The sequence below is a fragment of the Blennius ocellaris genome (assembly GCF_963422515.1).
Source record: "Blennius ocellaris genome assembly, chromosome: 15".
In the NCBI taxonomy this organism is placed as follows: Eukaryota; Metazoa; Chordata; class Actinopteri; order Blenniiformes; family Blenniidae; genus Blennius; species Blennius ocellaris.
In genome coordinates, this window is record NC_137664.1 from 22,846,432 (window position 1) to 22,868,467 (window position 22,036).

The 22,036-nt window shown below is 43.5% G+C and overlaps 1 protein-coding gene across 2 annotated transcripts; it reads left to right on the plus strand.

Moving 5' to 3' along the window:
• Positions 1-376: 376 nt before the first annotated feature.
• dcp2 (decapping mRNA 2) lies at positions 377-19,023 on the plus strand. Of its 2 annotated transcripts, none has more exons than XM_080510445.1 (11): positions 377-601; positions 1,944-2,095; positions 2,306-2,433; positions 3,504-3,602; positions 8,482-8,634; positions 8,718-8,830; positions 9,704-9,808; positions 10,174-10,276; positions 15,304-15,408; positions 15,495-15,546; positions 17,706-19,023. In XM_080510445.1, the coding sequence occupies exons 1-11, from the start codon at positions 534-536 to the stop codon at positions 17,834-17,836; spliced, it is 1,209 nt and encodes a 402-aa protein (XP_080366571.1). In that variant the 5' UTR covers positions 377-533; the 3' UTR covers positions 17,837-19,023. The 2 variants fall into 2 exon arrangements, with proteins under 2 accessions (XP_080366571.1, XP_080366572.1); XM_080510446.1 differs by having other exon boundaries at positions 15,304-15,393.
• The last annotated feature ends 3,013 nt before the right edge of the window (positions 19,024-22,036 follow it).

The window sequence follows — 22,036 nt, forward strand, 5'->3', positions numbered from 1 at the left end:
GTATAACTGATTTCGTAAATAATAATAAAAAAAGGAAGCGTCGTTTCCGGGAGACGTCATGTGACAACTTTATCAGCGTCGGATTGGATGAGTTACTTCCGGATATAAATTGATGCTGCGTTCAAGTGGATAAAAGATGTCGTATTTACCATAATCAGACATGCTTACAAGCGTTTACCAAAACAAAGTTTAGAGAGTGGCTTTTAATCGAGGCCTGCAGTGCATATTACTGAAATCTACAGTTGCGTTATCTCCCATTAGTCACTGTATATGTAACGTTAACACATGGTTTGGCGGTTTTCTTGGCCGAACTGATATCTCCCGTGTGCATGAACACAGCATAAACAACAGCTTAGCTCCAGTTCCTGGTCGGCGGCGCGTCTTTACTTAGTAGTTGTTTGGTGAATTAAAGCGGCTTTTTCCGCGGAGGCTCTGAGTGTGGAGCTCCGCTCGGCTGGAGTCCCGATGGAAGCCCGGGACGCAGGTGGTCGCTTTGGGCTGTGAAGGGGATGTGGTAGTCGAACGGAGTCGCGATGTTTTCAAGCAACATGGAAACAAAACGAGTGGAGATCCCCTCCAGTGTGCTGGACGACCTCTGCAGGTAGGGAGGAGGACAATGGACCGAATAAAACTGGAAAGTGTTTCCAATCCAACTCTGATTGGTGTGTCTGGGTGGGTTTTCGCTCGGGAGGATGTGGACCGCACACAATAGCACGATACACAACAGTTCCACCACTAAACCAGCAGCGCTCGATGGTTAGGTAATAGATTTGTTTACGTTTTGCTGTAAGTGTGGTGCCCATTGTTTTAATAGTCGTTGAAATACATCTCCTTGTGGGATACAATCAGACGAGGTATTCTTTTATTAATCTATTTTCTGTCCTGTATTGCAGATGCCTGAGCAGTGTAGGGGCTAACACCCGAAAGGGAAACAAAGATAACTTCTACAATTAGTGTCGCTCAAATGTGTACACTAGAATAATGTGTGAAATATTAGGTGTACATTCAGTGTGCACACAGATGCGGAGTGACGACTGTACCCAATTTCAGATATATATTAAAAATAGAATGTATATATATATCAGAAAACTATTGTCTTTGTCATTTGTTGCAATCTCACTGCAGCAGATGAATAAGAAAAGAAAACATTTTGTGTCAGACTGCTTGGAGCAGTAATAATTGTACAATCAAAGTCTCTATATAAAGTATTCCACTGGATCTGTGGACAAGGTTGTGTTTCTATATTATATATTAAACATTACTCTAAATGTGGCTCACTAAAGGCATTCTGTATAAGGTTAGCTATGTGTGCAATGCTTTGCTTTGGTAGTTTTTTCGGTAGTTTATTGCAATTTATTTAGTGTTTTTCAAATTGAATACATGAATCAGGAAATTTGAGATACTAGCAGCAGCACTGACCTCTGTGTTGTATGTAATGTATTCATATATAATTATGATCCATGTGTTAGATTGAAAGAAAAAACAAAATTCCTGATACCTATGTGAAATTGTTGAGAAACAGTATAATATGGAGCCTTTAAAGTACAAAGAACAGGAGAGTTAACAAACTTATTGATGTACAATAATGATTTGTTGTGACTGCTTGGAGTGTGAAAATAATAGAGCATCTCTGTGCATTAAGTAAGCAGTATAAACCTAGAGCAGCCTTGCTGAGGAAATGGTGCAGTGGTACCTGAGCCAGTTTATTGAATAGCGAACTGAAACTGGGGCAACTGGGAGCTGGGTAATGAGAACTAGTGTGGCAGGTGATTGAAGCTTAGTGTTTGAGAGGTGAATGTGGGTCATAGAGCAATTAACCAGGTGATGAACCATGAAAACCTCCAAATAACCAGCAGCCGTCTGACCTTGGGAGTGTTTTGCTAATGTGTTCCGTCCATGCGGAGCACAGTATAGTCCATCCTCTCTCTCCTGTGTTTCTGCAGCCGCTTCATCCTGCACATCCCCAGTGAGGAGAGGGACAACGCCATCCGAGTGTGCTTCCAGATCGAGCTGGCGCACTGGTTCTACCTAGATTTCTGCATGCAGAATACCCCAGGAGCTCCCCACTGTGGGATACGAGACTTTGCCAAAGCTGATATCCTTCGATTAAATGACCCCCTGGAACTTTGTGTTCATACTCATGTGTTCATACTCATGTGACTTCATACTCGCATTATTAACTCCAATGAGAGGCTTGTCTACATTAGCATACTGGAGCCCTGATGTCTTGCCAAGTTGTAATCCACACTGGTAATATTATTATTGTTATCATTGTTACATGTTTTGTACCTTGACAGCGACGAACTCTTCCATCACTGTCCGTTTCTGCTGCCTCATGGAGAGGACGTGCAGAAGGTTCTGGAGCAGTGGAAGGAGTACAAGATGGGGGTACCCACATATGGTGCCATCATTCTGAATGAAACGCTGGAAAACGTGAGTGGCTGGGACACGTGGTTTAATCCACCTTGTTTCCTTGGTTTGATATTTCCTCATTTCATATCACTTAATGCTTCTGAATTCTTTGAGATTTCACAACATGCCCTGAGGATTGACGAGCTTCTACAGCCTCTGCCCCGCTGCACAGTGGGTGCTGGAGCAGGTCGTACAGTACGGCAAAGCATGTGAGGTTGTCCTTGATGTGATATGTGTAGGATTGTGAGTTAACAGGTTAGTAAAGCAAAGATTAGCATGCAGACCCTGTGTCTGTGGCAGAGCTAACGTTGGTTTACAGGTTGATAACTGCTCCTAATATCATCAATAGAACTCAATCACTGTAATAGAAACTAATATCATTATCTATAGAACTCAATCACTGTAACACAGGCTGGTCAGGAGGGCCGGCTCTGTCCTGGGCCGCTCGCTGGACTCGGTGGAGGAGGTGGGACAGAGGAGGACGTTAACCAGAATGTCCTCCATCATGGACAACACACTCCACCCACTGCACCTGACAGTGGAGGAGCTCAGCAGCTATAGCAGCAGCAATTTACTCTATTTTAGAGGATTTGTCTTTTTACTGGATTGTTTTATTTATTTTTTTTATTTTTACATATTCTATTTTTTGTGCTCTTTTGCTCTTGTTTAGATATTTACATATGTTTACATATTTTAATTCCTTAATTTTATAAGTTCTGCACCTTTTACCTTGAGCTGTTGTAAGTTTGTGTTTCCCCCTGGGGAGGAATAAAGCTCTCTACTCTACTCTAATAGAATCTAATATCATCATCAAAAGAACTCAATCACTGTAATAGAATCAACACATCTTCATGAAGTTAAACAGTTCTATCATAGCATCAGGTTTAACTAATCTCAGGTAAAGCCCAGTTGTTACCACTTCCTTGAAGGAGTTCAGTTGTTGTCCTGCTGGAGGGAAGCTGGTGTCTTCTCCTGTAGTTAGCACCTCCTGCTAACTGTGGTTGCTGGTTCTGCAGGCTGAGGAGGAGAAGATGGAGTTGTCTGTTCTTAAGCTTAAACATCTCCTGATCGCCACCTCTTCCTCTGTGCAGGTGCTGCTTGTTCAGGGTTATCTGGCCAAGTCAGGCTGGGGCTTCCCGAAGGGGAAGGTCAACGAGGATGAGGCTCCGTACGACTGTGCAGTTCGTGAAGTGAGTACCGAACAATATGATGTTCATGTGTGAGAAAGAATCTTGTATAAAGAGGGACTGTTATTGACCTTATTCCCCTCTGCCCACTTTCAATTCTCCGTTCTTCTGCATGTTGTCTGAGACATTTCCAGTTATCCAGAAGCACATAGTGGTGAACGGAAACAGAGTGTTTTTATCTCGTCTATAAAACTACCATAAAACATAACAAACGACACTGTTACCAGGATATTAAAGTGGGAACACATGTAAACCGAGCTGGGATGATCGGCTGGCATCATGTTCTTTAATTTTGACCTGAGCGGACGACATGAGAAAGACGACTGTGGTAACTTCTGGTGACGTCCTCATCGTGTCGTGAGCAGCTGTGATAAACTTTAAGAGTACTGAGGTGTACCAGTATCTACACAGTGGAAAGGTGGGCTGTGTGTCGTCACCCAGAGGCGGAGAATTCACCTTTTGAAGGCAGTTGGAGTCCCAGAATGGTCAGCTAGCGCTAGCCACCATGCTAACCACCATGCTAGCCACCATGCTAACCGCACGGAGTGGGTGAAGCAGACCAACCAGCGGTTTCTGTAGCTTCAATGTTGTGGAAAGTTCAAATCTCATTATATGAAATAAATCAAGATGAAATCCTGTCAAACCTTTATTCTTTATTGCAACTATGAGCCTTTTATACAGTGAGATGTGGAAAACTCTGCTCTCACTCATCTTCCACCTCAGAGATTATGTTGCTTTAAAAGTTTCACAGTGCTGCACAAATCCACAGGTGGTATTCTGCTCCACAACGGTCCTGTGTCTCCTCTTTATGTTCAAAACGTTGTTGTTTTAGCTTCCTTCTCCTACTTATCAAGTTATGAGTGCTCCGCACGGAGCATGTAATGCTACACATAGCGAGCTGTGGTTAGCCACGGCGCACCGACAGACGGTTGTCCGCGGCGGGCTGCAGATCACTGGAGCAGCAACCCACACAGCTCGCCGTGGCTAGAAACAGTGCAGCGATCCACACACGGCCAGCCGGCTAGCATCGATCCACATGAGCGATGTTTAAAACTCTTAATTCAGGTAGAGATTATCAATCCCGTTCGCTGACCAGAACAAGCTGCTACTATGTGCAACAACACAACACGACCGTAGTCCCACCTCCCACAAGTTATGAAACAAAATGATGCAATATGGCGGCGCCCGAGTTTTGGTGTGGAATAAGGTCAATAGTAGCAGAATTACTATTACAGTAACTATATATAATAAAACATTAAAAAAAAAAAAAATTGCGTGTGTGATGATGTTCCTATGTGTGTGTGACAATCACACACTCCTACAGTCACCAGTGTCTTTTTTTAAATTATGTTTTATCGAGAAGAATTGTACTTTATTAATCCCCTTGGGGAACTTTGTTCACCAAATTGTCCCATTGATAGGCAGCTCCATGGCACAGTGCTGGGGGGTGGAGGCTTGTTCAGGGAGCCCTGGTGCATGTTGTCTGGACTGTGAGGAAACCAGAGTACCGGAGGAAACACAGGCACACATGGAGAGAACCTTTTGTTCAAGGAATGTGGTCATAAAAACAAAACAAAACAAGCAAGCTCACATCATGTATATAATATCTTAGGTTACAGTAAAAATGTGCAGGATGAGCAGTCAAGAAATTCCCTGCAACACCATACCCCACATAGTTCACGTAATATTCCCAAACTATAGAATTGTTCAGTCCTTAAATGCAATACACATGAAAGGGACTCTAGTGACACCAGATCAAACACCACTTTTTGCCAGTCTTTAATATTTGGTACACTTCCATTGATCCACAGCAATGAAATATTCTCCCTCACTGCATAAGTAAGAATATAATACAGCCTCTTATGTGTTCTACATGTTAAGCGTCGACTTGAGAGGCCGGGTCCATCTCCAGTTTAAATCTCAGTATCTTTTCTATTTCAGATAAAACATGAGACCAATCCATTTGCAGTTTCCACCATGCCCAAAAACAATGAGTAATGGTGCCAATTTCTATCTTGCCATTGTAGCCCATGGGTGAGCGAGTAGGATTTAAGTGATGTTTGCGGCTGGGGGAAATGTGCATACTGTGTTTCTTGGGTACGATTACTGACTGAAATTGCTTTAGCATGTCTTCAGATATCCTTCCACTCTTCATCATCCATTGTCATGTTTAGCGCCTTCACCCATCTTCCTTTTAAGCCTCTGCAACCTTAAGAAATACATAGCTTTATAAAATAGTTTCTCTGGCTAATACAGGTACATCTCAAAAAAAATGTAATATCATGAAAATGTTACAAAATATTTTTTGTCACTCATTTCAGAAAGTCAAACCCATATATGATATAGGCTCATGACGCATAGTGAAATACTGTTGGGCCCAAAAATATTTGGACAGTGACACAAGTTTTGTTATTTTAGCTGTTTACGAAAACATATTCAGGATACAATTATATAATCAATATGGGCTTAAAGTACAGACTCCCAGCTGTAATTTAAGAGTATTCACATCCCAATTGGAGCAAGGCTTTAGGAATTACAGCTCTTTAATACGTAGTCGCCTCTTTTTCATGGGACCAAAAATAATTGGACAACAAGGCTGCATGAGCTCTTCCCTCATTAAAGGTGTACAGGAGGATTTTCCCGAATTTTAGGAAAGAACCGCCCTCCACCTTTTGAAAAAAAATGCACATGCGCAACGCTCTCCCTGCTCCCGAGACGGAACTCCTACTAAAACGTGTAGAGAGACGTGACGAGCCCAGTTCTCCTCGTGCACGCTCTGTTTACAAGTCGGCATCGCTCACACAAGCTCACTTTACAAGAAGATTTGCACTTTTTCCACTACGTCAGACTTGTATAGACGTAGATAACTTTTACTGGAAGTGATTTGAAATGGATTTCGACGCGACTGAAGCGTCAGTGGGAAGCCCAACCTGGGCTTTCAGCGCCATCGTGTGAAACAATCTCCCAAAAACACTCTGGTCTTGTTTCTGTCTTCCTTTAGAAGTCTTTCTCTTCTTCTCATACACTTCCAAGACACTTTTTCTCTTGCGACCCTCTGCCATGTTCAAAGTACCCGGTGAGAACTGCGAGCTGGCTGAAGGCGTAGCTCACCATAGACACCTGGAAGCGCGCATGCGCAGAAAGTGAAAACTAATAGATCCACGCTACCCGGGGACGAGCACGTACGACGGCCTGACGTAATATATCACCACAATGATTGACAAGTGGGAGGACCAATAGTCTTGATGATCCACCCGGAAGTATGACATCCTCCTGTACACCTTTAACTTGCCATCAATGAAGCAGTTAAAAGGTCTGAAGTTGATTCCAGGTGTGGCGTCTGCATTTGGAAGCTGTTGCTGTGGACACACAACATGCAGTTCAATGGAGGTGAACCAGAACATCCTGAGTCTGACAAAAAAGAAGAAATCCATCAGAGAGATAGCAGAAATGTTAGGAGTGGTCAAAACAACAATTTGAGAAAAAAAGAGTGCAGTGGAGAGCTCAGGAACTCAAAATGGACGTCCACGGAAGACAACAGTGGTGGATGATTGCAGAATCCTTTCCATGGTGTAGAAAAAAACCTCTTCACATCATCCACTCATGTGAAGAACACTCTCCAGGAAGTTGGTGTATCAGTATATAAAGAGAAGACTTCATGAGAGTAAATACAAAGGATTCACCACAAGGAACAAACCATTAATCAGCCTGAAAAATAAAAACTTCCAAAAACAAAACAACCTTAAGAAGCCAGCCCAGTTCTGGAGCAGCATTGGTTTTTTTTTATACAGATGAGACTAAGATCAAGCTGTTCCAGAATGATGGGAAAAAGAAAGTTTGGAGAAGAATTGGAACAGCTCATGATCCAAAGCACACCACATCTTCTGTAAAACATGGTGGAGGCAGTGTGATGTCATGGGCATGCATGTCTTTCAATGGCACTGCGTCACTTGTGTTTATTGATGATGTGACATAAGACAGAAGCAGCAGGATGAATTCTGGAGTGTATCGGGATGTACTTTCTGCTCAGATTCAGTCAAACGCAGCAAAGTTGATTGGACGGCGCATCACAGGACAGATGGACAATGATCCAAAACATACTGCAAAAGCAACCCAGGAGCCTGTGTCATATATGGGTTTGACTTTCTGAAATGAGTGACAAAAAATATTGAACATTTTTCATGATGTTCTAATTTTTGGAGAAGGTTTTCAAGAGGAAAAAAAAGATTTCAAAGGTTCTCAACTGCTGTGCAAGATATAATGCCTTATTTGCAAAGAACAAAAGAAGTAATGTCGGGATAGAATATTTCTGTCATTTGTTCAGATGTCACGGCCACAATGAACACAATTATCCCCCCACTGTTTAAAACCAATATCAAATGTCTCCTGGAAATCAGGATTATTCACAAGTGTCTTTGTTTCTTCATATTTCCTCCAAACTAACAATGTGTATACATGGTACTGGATTGTGTTTTGGAAATTCTAGCAAGTCTTATTTTAAATGACTCATAGTCGTGCATATATTGTTTATTGTTCAGTAGATTTTCACTCTGAATTTTAAAATGATTGCAGTCTTGGTCAACAGATTGTATTCTGTTCTAATAACCCAAAATAGCATCTTTATGGTCTTTTATTGAATAACGTCAATGAAAATAAATGAATTATCCTTCAATACAACTTGTAGATTCCTGTCAGATATTTCAATAAGTGCCAGATGAAGGGTTTAGCAGAGTGTATTGTTGAGCACAAGTCTGAAATGTTAGAAGTGGGTTTATACATTGACTTGTTTAGGATTTGTGTGCAAAAGAAAGTCAATTCTAGCTGTTTAATTGGATTTGTACTGTTCAATTACAAATCTGTGGCTGATCATTTCTTCTTCCAGGTTATGGAGGAGACGGGTTTCGACATCAAGAATCGCATCAGTAAAGACATGTACATCGAGCAGAAAATCACAGACCAGGTGGTGCGTCTCTACATCATCCCCGGAGTGTCTAAAGACACCAAGTTCTACCCCAAAACCAGGAAGGAGATCCGGGTGAGTCTTCTCTATATTATACCTCTGCTGCTTTCTGTCACCAGCGGAAACGTGTCATATCTTGGTTGGTCTTTTCCTTCCAGAACATTGAATGGTTTCCTATCGAGAAGCTGCCCTGTCACAGGAACGACATGACCCCGAAGTCCAAGCTGGGACTTGCCCCCAACAGGTTCTTCATGGCCATTCCCTTCATCAAGTACGTGACGAGCAGCTGTTCTGTTTTTGATTGTAGAATTATTCATTACTTCTTTGACAGTACTATAATAACACAATGTTTTGTTTTGCGTCTTTAATATGGTTTATTTCAAGATCTCTGACCATGATTTAACTTAAACTACTGACATTGTTTTGGTTTAAATAGAAATATTGTGACATAAGCCATGTTTGTTTAAACTTATTCCTCACTGTCATAAAGTCATAACATACAGACTTTTTCCAGCCAAAGTAATCAAATTAATTTGGAGAGCAGAGTATTGAAACTCGTGGTTACAGCGTAGTAGTTCTCAAACTGGAGTTTTGAAAATGCTGGGAGGCTGCCAGCTGTCACCAGGCGGAGCCTCAGGCTGGGTCTGCCCAGAGATTGTCAACATTTAACGTGAGGGAGACAAATAGTTCATCAATTCTACACAATGAAGGAATGTAAGAAACCGCTGGTTTACAGGATGTGACATGTATGCTTTTATAGAAATAAAGTCAGAAGTGTCTTTTGTCTTAAATAATAGTTTAAAATTGTGAATTGAAATGTTTGATTGAGTTAATCCTTACATTTTCTAACAGATATTTCTTATAATACAAATTGAATATAAGGATCTTTAATTTTACTGAGCAGGTTGAGACGAGACAATAGTCATGATGCTATTTGAAATCAGTGTTGTGACATTCTCCTGGCAAAACAGAAAGAAAATCTGAACGTTTTCCAACTTGCCTCAGCCAGCCTTCAGTACACATTTCCACCAGCAGATGGTGCATTGAGTCGATCAGTATTTCCACTAGAGGGCACTGTACATTAATTTTGTATGAACCTGTATATACTATGCGACAGGTTTAACTGTGTAAATTGTTTGCTCAGACCGTTACGGGAGTGGATCAGCAGGCTGAAAGGAGAGTCACCAGACAGCGACGAGGATTCGGCAAACAACAGCAACACTCCAGCCAAAGCCTCAGACAGTGTTTGGTAAGAACATGGTCCAGAATCAGCCGGAGCAGAAATATCTCAATCTCTGAACTTCACGGCTGCACAGCCCACTTGTAAAGGAGGTCCAAACCCATTGCCCGGAGCCTGGTCTTTTCAGTTTGAGCGCGCTGTTCGGTGGGGCGAAGGTGTAAAAGCTCAAATAAACCTTGAAATTACAGTGGGACGATAATGTAGCAGCTGCACACTGACCTCAGGAGGGGGTCAACCAAAGCAGGACAAGGGGCTAATAGAACTACAAATGCATAATAAAAAATGTGAATGGTTATTTGTTTTGTGTAGGTGAAGGGATTTGGTTTGGAGAAAAAATAAAAAATCATCTTTTTGTTCATCTTGTGTTTCCGTAGGTCAAAATCTCGTCACCTTGCTGGTATGGACTCGTTCCCTGGAGAGAGTTGGAAACGCAAGCAGAAGCCTGTGAGCCAGCTGAGCCAGTGTGAACTGAACCAGGTCAATATTGTCAAATATGCATTGACACGAATACATCTGGAGCTCACTGAGCTTCTCAGCCAGGTCAGGTAGAGCTCTTCTGTTTCCCCGTGAGTGCTCATTGAACCGCTGCACTTTACTGCACTGGTGTTTTTTAGCTTAAAGGTGTACAGGAGGATTTTCCCGAATTGTAGGAAAGACCCGCCCTCTCCACCTTTTGAAAAAAATGCACATGCGCAACGCTGTACCTGCTCCCGAGACGGAACGCCTACTAAAACGTGTAGAGAGACGTGCACGAGCCCAGTTGTCCTCGTGCACGCTCTGTTTACAAGTCACAAGTCGGCAAAACAAACTAATCAACCCTGGAAAGTTACAATCTAGACGTAGAGAACTTTTACTGGAAGTGATTTGAAATGGATTTCTCCAAATAGAAGCCAAACTTTACCTGTGGAGTAGAAACTTGGCGACTGAAGCGTCAGTGGGAAGCCCAACCTGGGCTTTCATCGTGTGAAACAATCTCCCAAAAACACTCTGGTCTTGTTTCTCTCTTCCCAAGCCTTTCTCTTCTTCTCATACACTTCCAAGACACTTTTTCTCTTGCGACCCTCTGCCATTTTCAAAGTACCCGGTGAGAACTGCGAGCTAGCTGAAGGCGTAGCTCACCATAGACACCTGGAAGCGCGCATGCGCAGAAAGTGAAAACTAATAGATCCACGCTACCTGGGGACGAGCACGTACGACGGCCTTACGTAATATATCACCACAATGATTGACAAGTGGGAGGACCAATAGTCTTGATGATCCATCATCCTGTACACCTTTAAGAGCTCAGCTCATTTCCTTTGTTTTGTTTTTCTACATACAAATATAACACACATATAAACTGTGTTCACACATGGTCTTGCATTTACTTCTAATTAAACAACACTTCCTCCTCTGCTCAGCATTTTTCCTGACAGCGAGGCAGAGGCGCTGACTTGACAAATATGAAATGCAATATTATTTCTTTGGAAAGAGGTGACATATAGTAAAAGTGTCTACTAACGGTATATGAGTGACAAACAGTGAAAAGGGTAAAAATACACACTCACCTGAAAGCTCAGGCCCAGTTTAATGTGAGAGGAAGCCTCACTTTGACATTAACTAACTGTGGGTTGGTTTTTTTACAACAGTGTTTTTATTCTTTTCTTTTTTTTTTAACAAGGTATGAACACTGGAACAATCTACACACTATATGAACACATAAACCCTCTCAGATTACAATAAAAAGAGACAGGAAATAGAATATCAGAAACATCACCCAGTTAAAGGCTTGAATTTTATTTATTGAAATATTTATTTTATTTATTTATTTGTTCATGTTATTTCATGCCATTTCACTATATTTATATAATTTGTCATTCATACATGAACAAAGGGGAACAGAGAGAAGATTAATCTTGAATTAGTACATTTGAGTGAGAGACCAACAGGAGGATTGTATCCATCTTTGCAACACTGGGGTCAAAACATTATAGACCGCTTATAGATTTAGGAAAATAAACATTACTGAATGATTCCCGATACATTTCTAGTAATGGTTTTCATAGTTTTCTTTTTCATTTTTTGTAAAAAAAAAAAAAAAATCCATTGGGAATCTGTCAGGAGAATTTTCCTAGAAAGATTTCCATAACATTCCCTCCTGTCTTGACTAATAAAGAATGAAAGAAAATAAAAGATACGGTTAGCAAGCATTTCTTCATTGCAAGAACAGTAGAGCATTTAGGGAGAAAAAAAACCAAAGTAAAATTTGAAAACCACCTGCCAGCAGAGTTGTGAGGGCGAAAAACCTGTCACAATATTGTGCATTTCATACGACAGGAAAATTCCCTCACTCCCCCATAAACCATCCGACCAACGCTGGCGACAAGTGTAACAAGTCTGTGGCAGGTTAAAATAAAATGGAAAAACAACAAAAACAAATAAGACAGACAGACATAAGGACAAACTCATGAAATGCATAAACCTTCAGCTGCATCATCAGAACCAAATAGTTCTATGAAGAATGTCCACAATTAAAATGATCTTCGTTGATTAAGTTTTAAGTGGGAAAATATAAGTACCGTATTTTCCACACTATAAGGTGCACCAGATTATAAGGCGCATGGAATAGACCAGTGGTCAGCAACCTTTATAGCTCAAAGCCATTAGGTTACATTTTCCACTGATTCTAACACCCAGAGAGCCACACGCACTTTATTTTGATAGTCTTACCTGCAGCCTATGCCAGGAGGACACTACACACAAAACCTTCTAATAAACTAAACTACATGAACTAAGCAACAAAAACACAACACAACACAATTATTACCGACACCACAAACCAAATATTACCCCCAATAATTGCATTTAAAACACCACAAACAGAAACTCCCATAATTCATTGCAGCTATCTGCTGCACTGAGGAGCTCAGGATGCAAGGCATGATGGGAATTCATGTTTTGTGTTGTTGGAGGTTATTGTGGGTTGTTGTTGGGCTTGGTGTTGTGTTGATTGTGTTTATGTGTTTTTGTTCCCCAGTTTAGGGAGTAATTATTTCATCTAGTTTATTTTGGTTTGTTAGAATGTTGGTGTGCAACCATGAGTGATGAAGGTGTTGTGTGGAGTGTCGTCCTCTGAAGATCCGGTTGAGAAGTTAGAATTGTCAAAATAAAAGCTTCTGGTTGTTCAGCTGTCAAATAGCAGTCTCCAGTAGAGCAATTCTTCCATATATAAGGCGCACCGGGTTGTAAGGTGCACTGGCAGCTTTTGAGAAAATTTCAGGTATTTAGGTGCGCCTTATAGGGCGGAAAATACGGTATATACTCTAACTAAATTCATTAAAGGTTTAATCATATGCTAATCAGGAGACCATGTCTAAAAAGAAATGGAGCCATTTGTTGACAAAGACGACCTCGTCCCTCCTCAAGTAGCATCCAGCAGCACATTCCATAACAATCCATCTCGTCCAGCTCTCATATTGTCAATTGCCCTGCTCATTTCTTCTTCAGGAATTTCTGCATATAACTGTTGTTTCCCTTCATCAGCAGTCGTAGGACGAACTATCCTGTCTAGAAATGCATTTCTGGTGTTTTGATCCGAGTGACCCTGAGAGTCATAAAGTTTTTCATCGTCATTTCTAAACTCCTTGTTTATTTCAACTGGGTCCATTATTGTTTCCCCTTTTACTGTTTAGAATTGATGTTGTATTTCTTGGAACTTCTAATTGTGGCCAATTAAACAATTAGAAGAGATTTTTCCAGGTTTTTCTCCTTATTCATAAGATTGATTTCATCTCAAAATGTTTGAAGCTGCTCTATCTGCTGATTCTTTATTATATTGTGCTTTTACTAGTGACAATTCTTTCACTATTAATCAAATTATCATATATATATGTATATATATATATATATATATATATATGTATATGCATACACTTCCAACTGCTACCATGTACAGATCTCAAGTGTCAGATCTGCGTACCTAGAATACTGTGGAATTATGCTTGGTTCTTTCCTGCTCCCGAGGTTCTCATGAATCCTTTAAAACTCTTGATATTGCTCTGATCTTGTAAAGTTTTCCTTTTTCTTATTTATCTGAATTTAGAATCACCCCTACACTATTTACACTTGATTCTTACCCTGGTGATGCCTTCTTGGCCAGATGATCAAACCCTCCTCGGGTCTTGCTCTGCTGGATCTTCTGCTCGCGTGTTCTACCTGTGGACTTGCTCCTTATATGTCAGTATCAGTTTAGCTGGAGGTACGATGCCGCTTCTCTATCCCATCTTCCAGGGTTGTTGCCGTACCTCTTCAAACTTCTTCTGTTGTTTTAGCACCTCTGTGGCGATGTCACCTTAGAATCCTGTCCTTCTGCTTACAGTTGAGAAAACTCATCACCAGAGTTGTTGAAGGTTCCTCAGGCTTTCTCTTTGTTCCACTGCGGTGCGCCCCCTGTGTCACCAAAAGGCTTTGTGATGTGTTCAGGTCAAGTACATCCTTTATCCAGCTTTCCAGAAATCCACAAGTGTCTGAGGCTATTCCGCCGGGATCGTGTTTCCAAATCTACCAGTTTCTTCTCCAAGGTATTAGTTTTCTTTTCCATGCTTGTTCTGGCAGCCCCCACGACAGCCTGCGCACCCTCCATATCTGGAACGCTTTTCTCCGCCTGATCCACTCTTCCCACGCAGTCGGAGAGTTTTTCTCCTGCGTCTCATTCATGGCTGCCACAACTTCGTCTGCTTTATCGGAAAACGTGGCCACGGTGCCTTCCAGCTTGCCACAGAGTTCACTTTGTGCGTTTTGGAGTTTGATTTGAATACTTGCAAGCTGTTCTCGTATGGCACGCTGCAGTTTCTCCAAGTTTTCACTGCTCGCGTGCACCGCCTGCGGTCGTCTGCATGCTAGCTGCGCTACCTTCAGGAGTGGTAGCTTCGCTGATGACCACCGACAACTTTTGTTTGCGTCGTTGTCTTTGTTTCTGTGCTTCGGAGCATTGTTTTGTATAAATGTATAGATTTAGCTGAGTTAGCCTCATGGAGCCGTTTGCCATGGTGACGTCATCGGAAGTGTCAACTCACACTGTGTTTTAGATGCAGGTCAAACAGCATTTATCACCAACACATGCTAAACAATAGCACTTTTCAAAGGGTTCACATGATATAGCCGTTTGTAAATGCTGACCTGTTTCCTGCTGTGTTATGTTTCCATTTATGTCAGTCAGTAATTGATGAAGATGATGATGAATGGTTTATTTCTGGTCATATTTCAACACGTCAAAAATACAAACCTAAATACTGTTCACTTTAACTAACCAAGGAAAGAAATAGAAGGAATAGAAGGATGGCTTGTGTATGCTATTCTTTAAAATCTATGAATAACTAAGAATATATACAACTTAGAAACAAAAATGTCTTAATGGTATACTGTGGAATTTTCAAAAGTTGCTCTCATATTAAGAACTCTGCTGCAAAGGTGAGAAGAAGATGTGAGACTTCACAACTTGTATTTCTTTATTTGTACTTGTGTAGAAACCCAATGTGAAGGACAACGGGAAGAAAGGTCAGGACTCCTCGTCTGTGAAGAAAGGAGCTGCTGACAACGGCGCCGGCAACCATCAGGTGAAAGCCATTCATGTAAGGGTTAACTTAACCTAACCTCAAAATTTCCCCTCCAACCAAGGATGATTAAAGAAAATGATGTTTTCCCAATGTTTGTGCAGAAGGAAGACAAAAGACTTCACCCCAGAAGACTCCAGGACAGCTTTGACAGAGGTAAGAGTACTAGTTCTCTTCAGCTCGCTGAGGTAAAATGATTTCACTGCTACACTTTCTTTACACTCACACATGCTGCGGGCATTAGGATTTTAGGATGTTTTATGAAATTCTCTAATCTATAATTCTGGAAAATGCATGCATCCCATCCACACTGGGAGAGAGTGGCAAAGAAGCCTGACATCACAGCTGTTTCTACCTGGATGAGCAAGTAATGCAAGGAATTACTTAAGTCTCTTCAAGACTGATGAATAAGCAAATCCTTTAATCAGTATGTCTTTCTTTAAGCTAAAGGCTCTAAGCGAGTGTGACGCGACCATATTTTACTTACTTTCTTACCTTTATTTGCTTTGTTTTGATGTATTTCTGTTTTTTCCTTGTAAAGCATTGTAAATTGCCTTCTTTAGTGCTCAAGAAATGAACTTGCCTTGACACTCTTTCATGTCATCACTTGATGGAAATTGAAAAAAAACCTGTTTGTGCAGTCGAACTGTGCAGATTTTACATCCAGTAATGTTTTGTTTACTAAAGGTAACCAGGTCACATACTTCATAATGCAGTATGAGAGGCAGGTTGCTCCAGACTGGGGATTCATTTAAACACCAATTAGCATTCATTTTGTCAATAAAAACAAACGGTGACAAACTATTGCTTTATCTTCAGAACGACTTGGACTATGGTCTCCTTTGAGAAGTCCTTTTCAAATAGGAAAAATGTAAACAAATATACGGTTTATTGATCCATCCATCCATCATCTACCACTTATCTGGGGCCGGGTCGTGGAGGCAGCAGTCTCAGCAGGGTTCCCAGACTTCCCTCGCCCCAGACACTTCCTCCAGCTCTTCTGGTGGCACCCCAAGTTGTTCCCAGGCCAGCCCAGACACATAGTCCCTCTAGCGTGTCCTCAGTCTGCCCCGGGGCCTCCTACCGGGGGGGGGGCATCTGAAACAGATGCCCGAGCTGGTCCAGTGTTCCAGTGACCAGGATGAAAACCCACATTGGAGACAGAATGCTTGGCCAGGCATTCCCAACAGACCCTCATGACACGTTTGGGCCTTCAGAGTCCAGCGCATCCAACTCACCACCAGGTGGTGATCAGTTGACAGCTCTGCCCCTCTCTTTACCCGAGTGTCCAAGACACGCAGCCAGAGATCAGATTACACGACCACAAAGTCTATCATTGACCTCCGGCCTAGGGTGTCCTGGTGCCACGTGCACTTATGGACACCCCTGTGCTCCAACATGGTGTTCGTCATGGTTAAGTCCAATAACAACACGCTCGGGTTCAGATCGCGGAGGCCGTTCCTCCAATCACCCCCTTCCAAGTCTCGCTGTCATTGCCCACGTGGGCGTTGAAGTCCCCCAGGAGAACAATGGAGTCCCCAGTTGGAGCACTATCTAGCACCCCTCCCAGGGACTCCAAGAAGGTTGGGTACTCTGAACTGCTGTTCGGTCCATAGGCCGAGACAACAGTCAGAGACCTGTCCCCTACTTGTAGGCGTAGGGACGTGACCCTTTTGTTCACCAACGTAAACTCCAACACATGAGTGTAAGAGGCCCACACCAGCCCGCCGCCTTTCACTGTGGGCAACTCCAGAAAAGTTGAGTGTCCAGCCCCTGTCGAGGAGCTGGGTTCCAGAGCCCAAGCTGTGTGTGGAGGTGAGCCCGACTATATCCAGACGGTATCTCTCTACCTCCTGCACAAGCTCGGGCTCCTTCCCCCCCAGCGAGGTCACTTTCACGTCCCAAAAACCAGATTATGTGTCCGGGGATGGGGTCGCCGAGGCCCCTGCCCTCGACTGCCACCCAATCCACACTGCAGCAGACCCCTACGGTAGCCTTCGTGGGTGTTGGGCATACAGGAGGAAGAGGAGGAGGGGCCCGCGTCGTCCCTTTGGGCTGAGTCCGGGCCTTTGCACCAGGCGCTTGCATGATTTGTCCATAGGGCTATGTTGAACTGCTTTTAGTCTGACTCGTCACCTAGGACCTGTTTGCCTTGGGAGAACTGACTCCATAACTCCTGGGATCTTTCGGGTACTCAAACTCCCCCACCGTGATAAGGTTGCAGTTCAAGGGGGAGATGTACAGTTTAGACGTACTTTAAGACTAAATGCCAGGAACTTTCTCCACAAATAAAACTTTATCTTCTCTCTTCACAGATGTGAATCCGAGCAGCTTCAACAGCCACCAGACTGCGGACGGCAGAGGCAGCGAGCATCTGCTGTCTTCCAAAACCTTCCTCAACTTCAAATTTGACAGAGAAGCCGTCATGAAGTGTTTTGACTACTGAAACAACAGATGGAGCCCCGGATTCTGAGATGTTTTCCCCTCGTTGTGCGAATGTCACAAAATGATCAGAAACACACATTAGGAGTTGGGAAGTTACGCATCTGGTCGAATAAGGAGTCGTTTCAAGTTCTGAGTACAGAGTTCTCCAGTTTCAATCAATAGAAGACGCGTCGACTAAAGAAGAACGAAGAAAAATCGATTTTAAGCATGTTTGTAGTGACACTGAAAACTGAAAAAAAAAAAGTTTAATGTGTGATATTTTGTTTTTAAGATGGAAACATTTAGAGGCAGTGGTTCCCAAACTGAGGTAGGTGTCAGAGATCACTGTCAAAGAATAGTCAAAGGAAAAAAAAACAAAACTTAATAAGAAGTTCTGTAGAAAAGCCTCCTGCTTTTGTAAGCTGGTTGAAGTCAGTGAGTCAACCTCACTGCAATGTTACTGCTAAACAGCTCAAGAGGAAATGTAGCGGCCGGGACGCAGGGAACCACTGATTTCGATGATCATTTCTCCTCCGAAGGTTTTGGATGTCAACTTTGTGCAGGTTTTTACCAGTTTCATTGGCTTTACTACCACACTGATGAACAGAACAACATGCCAACATACATATTGAATCAAGAAACACAAGAAGTCATTCTGCTTATGTAAGCAATGTGTAATGTCGTCAGAGAAGAGTCGTATGTTGCCTTAAAATGAGCCTCAGCTCACTGTCCGGCTCTTCTCTCTCAAGCTGTCCCACGGACTGAAACGTCTGCCCATTGATATTTCTTTTTATTTCTATGGCCCTCTACACAGCTGCTGTGTGATAGCATGAACTCCGGTGAGGTTTGGGTGATGCACCACGATGCAGGACCATGCTTTTAAACGCTGTGAGCACAAAAGGTTTTTTTGACACAGGAATCTCTCAGAAGGCCACATCAATGTGACTGCCAGATTTCTAGCCACTGTATCTGAAGACGTGAAGGAAGGTGACGAATAGCTTCAGAAGTCTTTGAGCACGGCCGTTCTCTTCCCTGAGTGGGGATTGCAGGTGTGAGACTGAATGTGGACGCGAGATCTTGCTTATGCTGTTTGTCAGAGGGGGTTTTGGTAACGATGTACAGACATTTCATGTTGTTTTCTGATTTCATGGGGACTTTAAATATAAATATTTGTCTATTTTTTCACAACTAACCTGCATAATAAAAATGCATTACAGAATACCACACAATCCTTCCATTTCTCTGTCCTGATGAGTGACTGGTTTGGGGCTTGTGTTTATAATTGAACGTCGTGACCATGATCCAAACATGGAGCCACACTGTGATGGAGCTGTGCTCTCCCTCTTAAAAGACCTGCTACTACAAGAAATACAACATGCTACCCTGTCGGGACCACCTCTGCCCTGTCTCATCCAGGCTCCGCCTTCCCGTTCCCGGGAGCGGCTTTTATCACAATTTACAACCAAAACGTAAAAACTATTAAACTGTATACCGTATGTATATTAAAAATATCAGCGATATAAAATCCATTATTTATTTTACATGTAATTCATTGGTAAATCATTTCAATTTTAGGTTGATTTACAAATGCAAACAAGGAAAACGAACTACAAAAACACTGGAAACAATTATTGACACATAAAAGACATGAAAGTCGATGCTATGAGCTGCAAATCATTCCTTGTTAAATTGTCTGTTTTTTTGTATACAAGAAACATGAGACAAACTCAGAGACGCACCTCAGTTGTTACCGTGTTCATACATGTAAGATATTATCTCTCTAGTTTGCATGTTCCAAACCTGTGGCTGGCTGAACAACAACAGACCTAAGATAAGAGTTAACACAATTAATTGTTTCATAAAAACATTCTCACCACATGGCAGCTTGCACAGGTCACAGCCGCGCTCTCCTCCAACTTACAGGAGGAGAACGAGAAAGATTCAACATAAACAACTACATTTATATGGGATGTCCACAACATCCTTAACCCCTGGATGACATCACGGGATTAGGAAAGGTGTTAGGAGGCTTCCTAAAGGAGTTAAGGAAAGGTGTTAGGAGGCTTCCTAAAAGGGTTAAGGAAAGGTGTTAGGAGGCTTCCTAAAGGAGTTAAGGAAAGGTGTTAGGAGGCTTCCTAAAAGGGTTAAGGAAAGGTGTTAGGAGGCTTCCTAAAGGAGTTAAGGAAAGGTGTTAGGAGGCTTCCTAAAAGGGTTAAGGAAAGGTGTTAGGAGGCTTCCTAAAGGAGTTAAGGAAAGGTGTTAGGAGGCTTCCTAAAAGGGTTAAGGAAAGGTGTTAGGAGGCTTCCTAAAGGAGTTAAGGAAAGGTGTTAGGAGGCTTCCTAAAAGGGTTAAGGAAAGGTGTTAGGAGGCTTCCTAAAGGAGTTAAGGAAAGGTGTTAGGAGGCTTCCTAAAAGGGTTAAGGAAAGGTGTTAGGAGGCTTACTAAAGGAGGTAAGGGAACGTGTTAGGAGTCTACCTAAAGGAGTTAGTGAAAGGTGTTAGGAGTCTTCCTAAAGGAGTTAGTGAAAGGCAATCACGTTAGTGTGGCACTATCACTTAGTGACGTCATAATAATGCGACGGCGGTACAAGTTAGTAACGTCTGCTGTGGCGGGAAAAAAACTACAAATTTATGAAAATGGACTATAAAAAGCACATTTGGGTTTTAGATGATTTAAAGTGGTTCAATGCAGATTATTACTTTGATAACTGACATGATCTGCTGCTTTTTCCGACATTGTGAGTTTCCTTGAATGTCCAGATGAGCGTTTGATGAGGGTCCCTTTAAGTGTCGCCGCAAGGACACTTGCGATGATACATCACTATATATACAGACGCATCAAAGAACTCAGCCAAGTCAGGGGGAGCTTTTATTGTTCCAGGATTTCAGGTCACAGTCGGGGAAAGGATCAGTGGGGAAGAGTCAGTGTATACTGGGGAAATGGTGGCAGTTTTATCAGCAGCTCAGTGGGCGGAAGAGACAAGACTGTTGGGATTCAAGTTCATCACTGAAAAGTCTACAGTACAGTCCAGTGAGGTGTGGTGAGGCTCCTGGCTGGTGAGGCTCCAGGCTGGTGAGGCTCCTGGCTGGTGAGGCTCCAGGCTGGTGAGGCTCCTCACTGGTGAGGCTCCTGGCTGGTGAGGCTCTTGGCTGGTGAGGCTGGTGAGGCTCCTCGCTGGTGAGGTTCCTGGCTGGTGAGGCTGGTGAGGCTCCTGGCTGGTGAGGTTCTTGGCTGGTGAGGCTCTTGGCTGGTGAGGCTCTTGGCTGGTGAGGCTCCTCACTGGTGAGGCTCCTGGCTGGTGAGGCTGGTGAGGCTCCAGGCTGGTGAGGCTCCAGGCTGGTGAGGCTCCTGGTTGGTGAGGCTCCTGGCTGGTGAGGTTCTTGGCTGGTGAGGCTCCTGGCTGGTGAGGCTCCTCACTGGTGAGGTTCCTGGCTGGTGAGGCTGGTGAGGCTCCTGGATGGTGAGGCTCCAGGCTGGTGAGGCTCCTGGCTGGTGAGGCTCCAGGCTGGTGAGGTTCCTGGTTGGTGAGGCTCCAGGCTGGTGAGGCTCCTGGTTGGTGAGGCTCCAGGCTGGTGAGGCTCCTGGCTGGTGAGGCTCCAGGCTGGTGAGGCTCCAGGCTGGTGAGGTTCTTGGCTGGTGAGGCTCCAGGCTGGTGAGGTTCCTGGCTGGTGAGGCTCCAGGCTGGTGAGGTTCCTGGTTGGTGAGGCTCCAGGCTGGTGAGGCTCCTGGCTGATGAGGTTCTTGGCTGGTGAGGCTCCAGGCTGGTGAGGTTCCTGGCTGGTGAGGCTCCAGGCTGGTGAGGCTCCTGGCTGATGAGGTTCTTGGCTGGTGAGGCTCCTGGCTGGTGAGGCTCCAGGCTGGTGAGGCTCCAGGCTGGTGAGGTTCTTGGCTGGTGAGGCTCCAGGCTGGTGAGGCGGGTGAGGCTCCTGGTTGGTGAGGCTGGTGAGGCTCCAGGCTGGTGAGGCTCCTGGTTGGTGAGGCTCCTGGCTGGTGAGGTTCTTGGCTGGTGAGGCTCCTGGCTGGTGAGGCTCCTCACTGGTGAGGTTCCTGGCTGGTGAGGCTGGTGAGGCTCCTGGATGGTGAGGCTCCTCGCTGGTGAGGTTCCTGGTTGGTGAGGCTCCAGGCTGGTGAGGCTCCTGGTTGGTGAGGCTCCAGGCTGGTGAGGCTCCTGGCTGGTGAGGCTCCAGGCTGGTGAGGCTCCAGGCTGGTGAGGCTCCTGGTT

Coding starts and splice junctions, on each gene's coding strand:
- dcp2 (XM_080510445.1), top strand. CDS start 534: ATGTTTTCAAGCAACATGGAAACAAAACGAGTGGAGATCCCCTCCAGT. Junction 3,603..8,481: donor ACGACTGTGCAGTTCGTGAA/GTGAGTACCGAA, acceptor TTCTTCTTCCAG/GTTATGGAGGAGACGGGTTT. Junction 15,547..17,705: donor CCAGGACAGCTTTGACAGAG/GTAAGAGTACTA, acceptor CTCTCTTCACAG/ATGTGAATCCGAGCAGCTTC.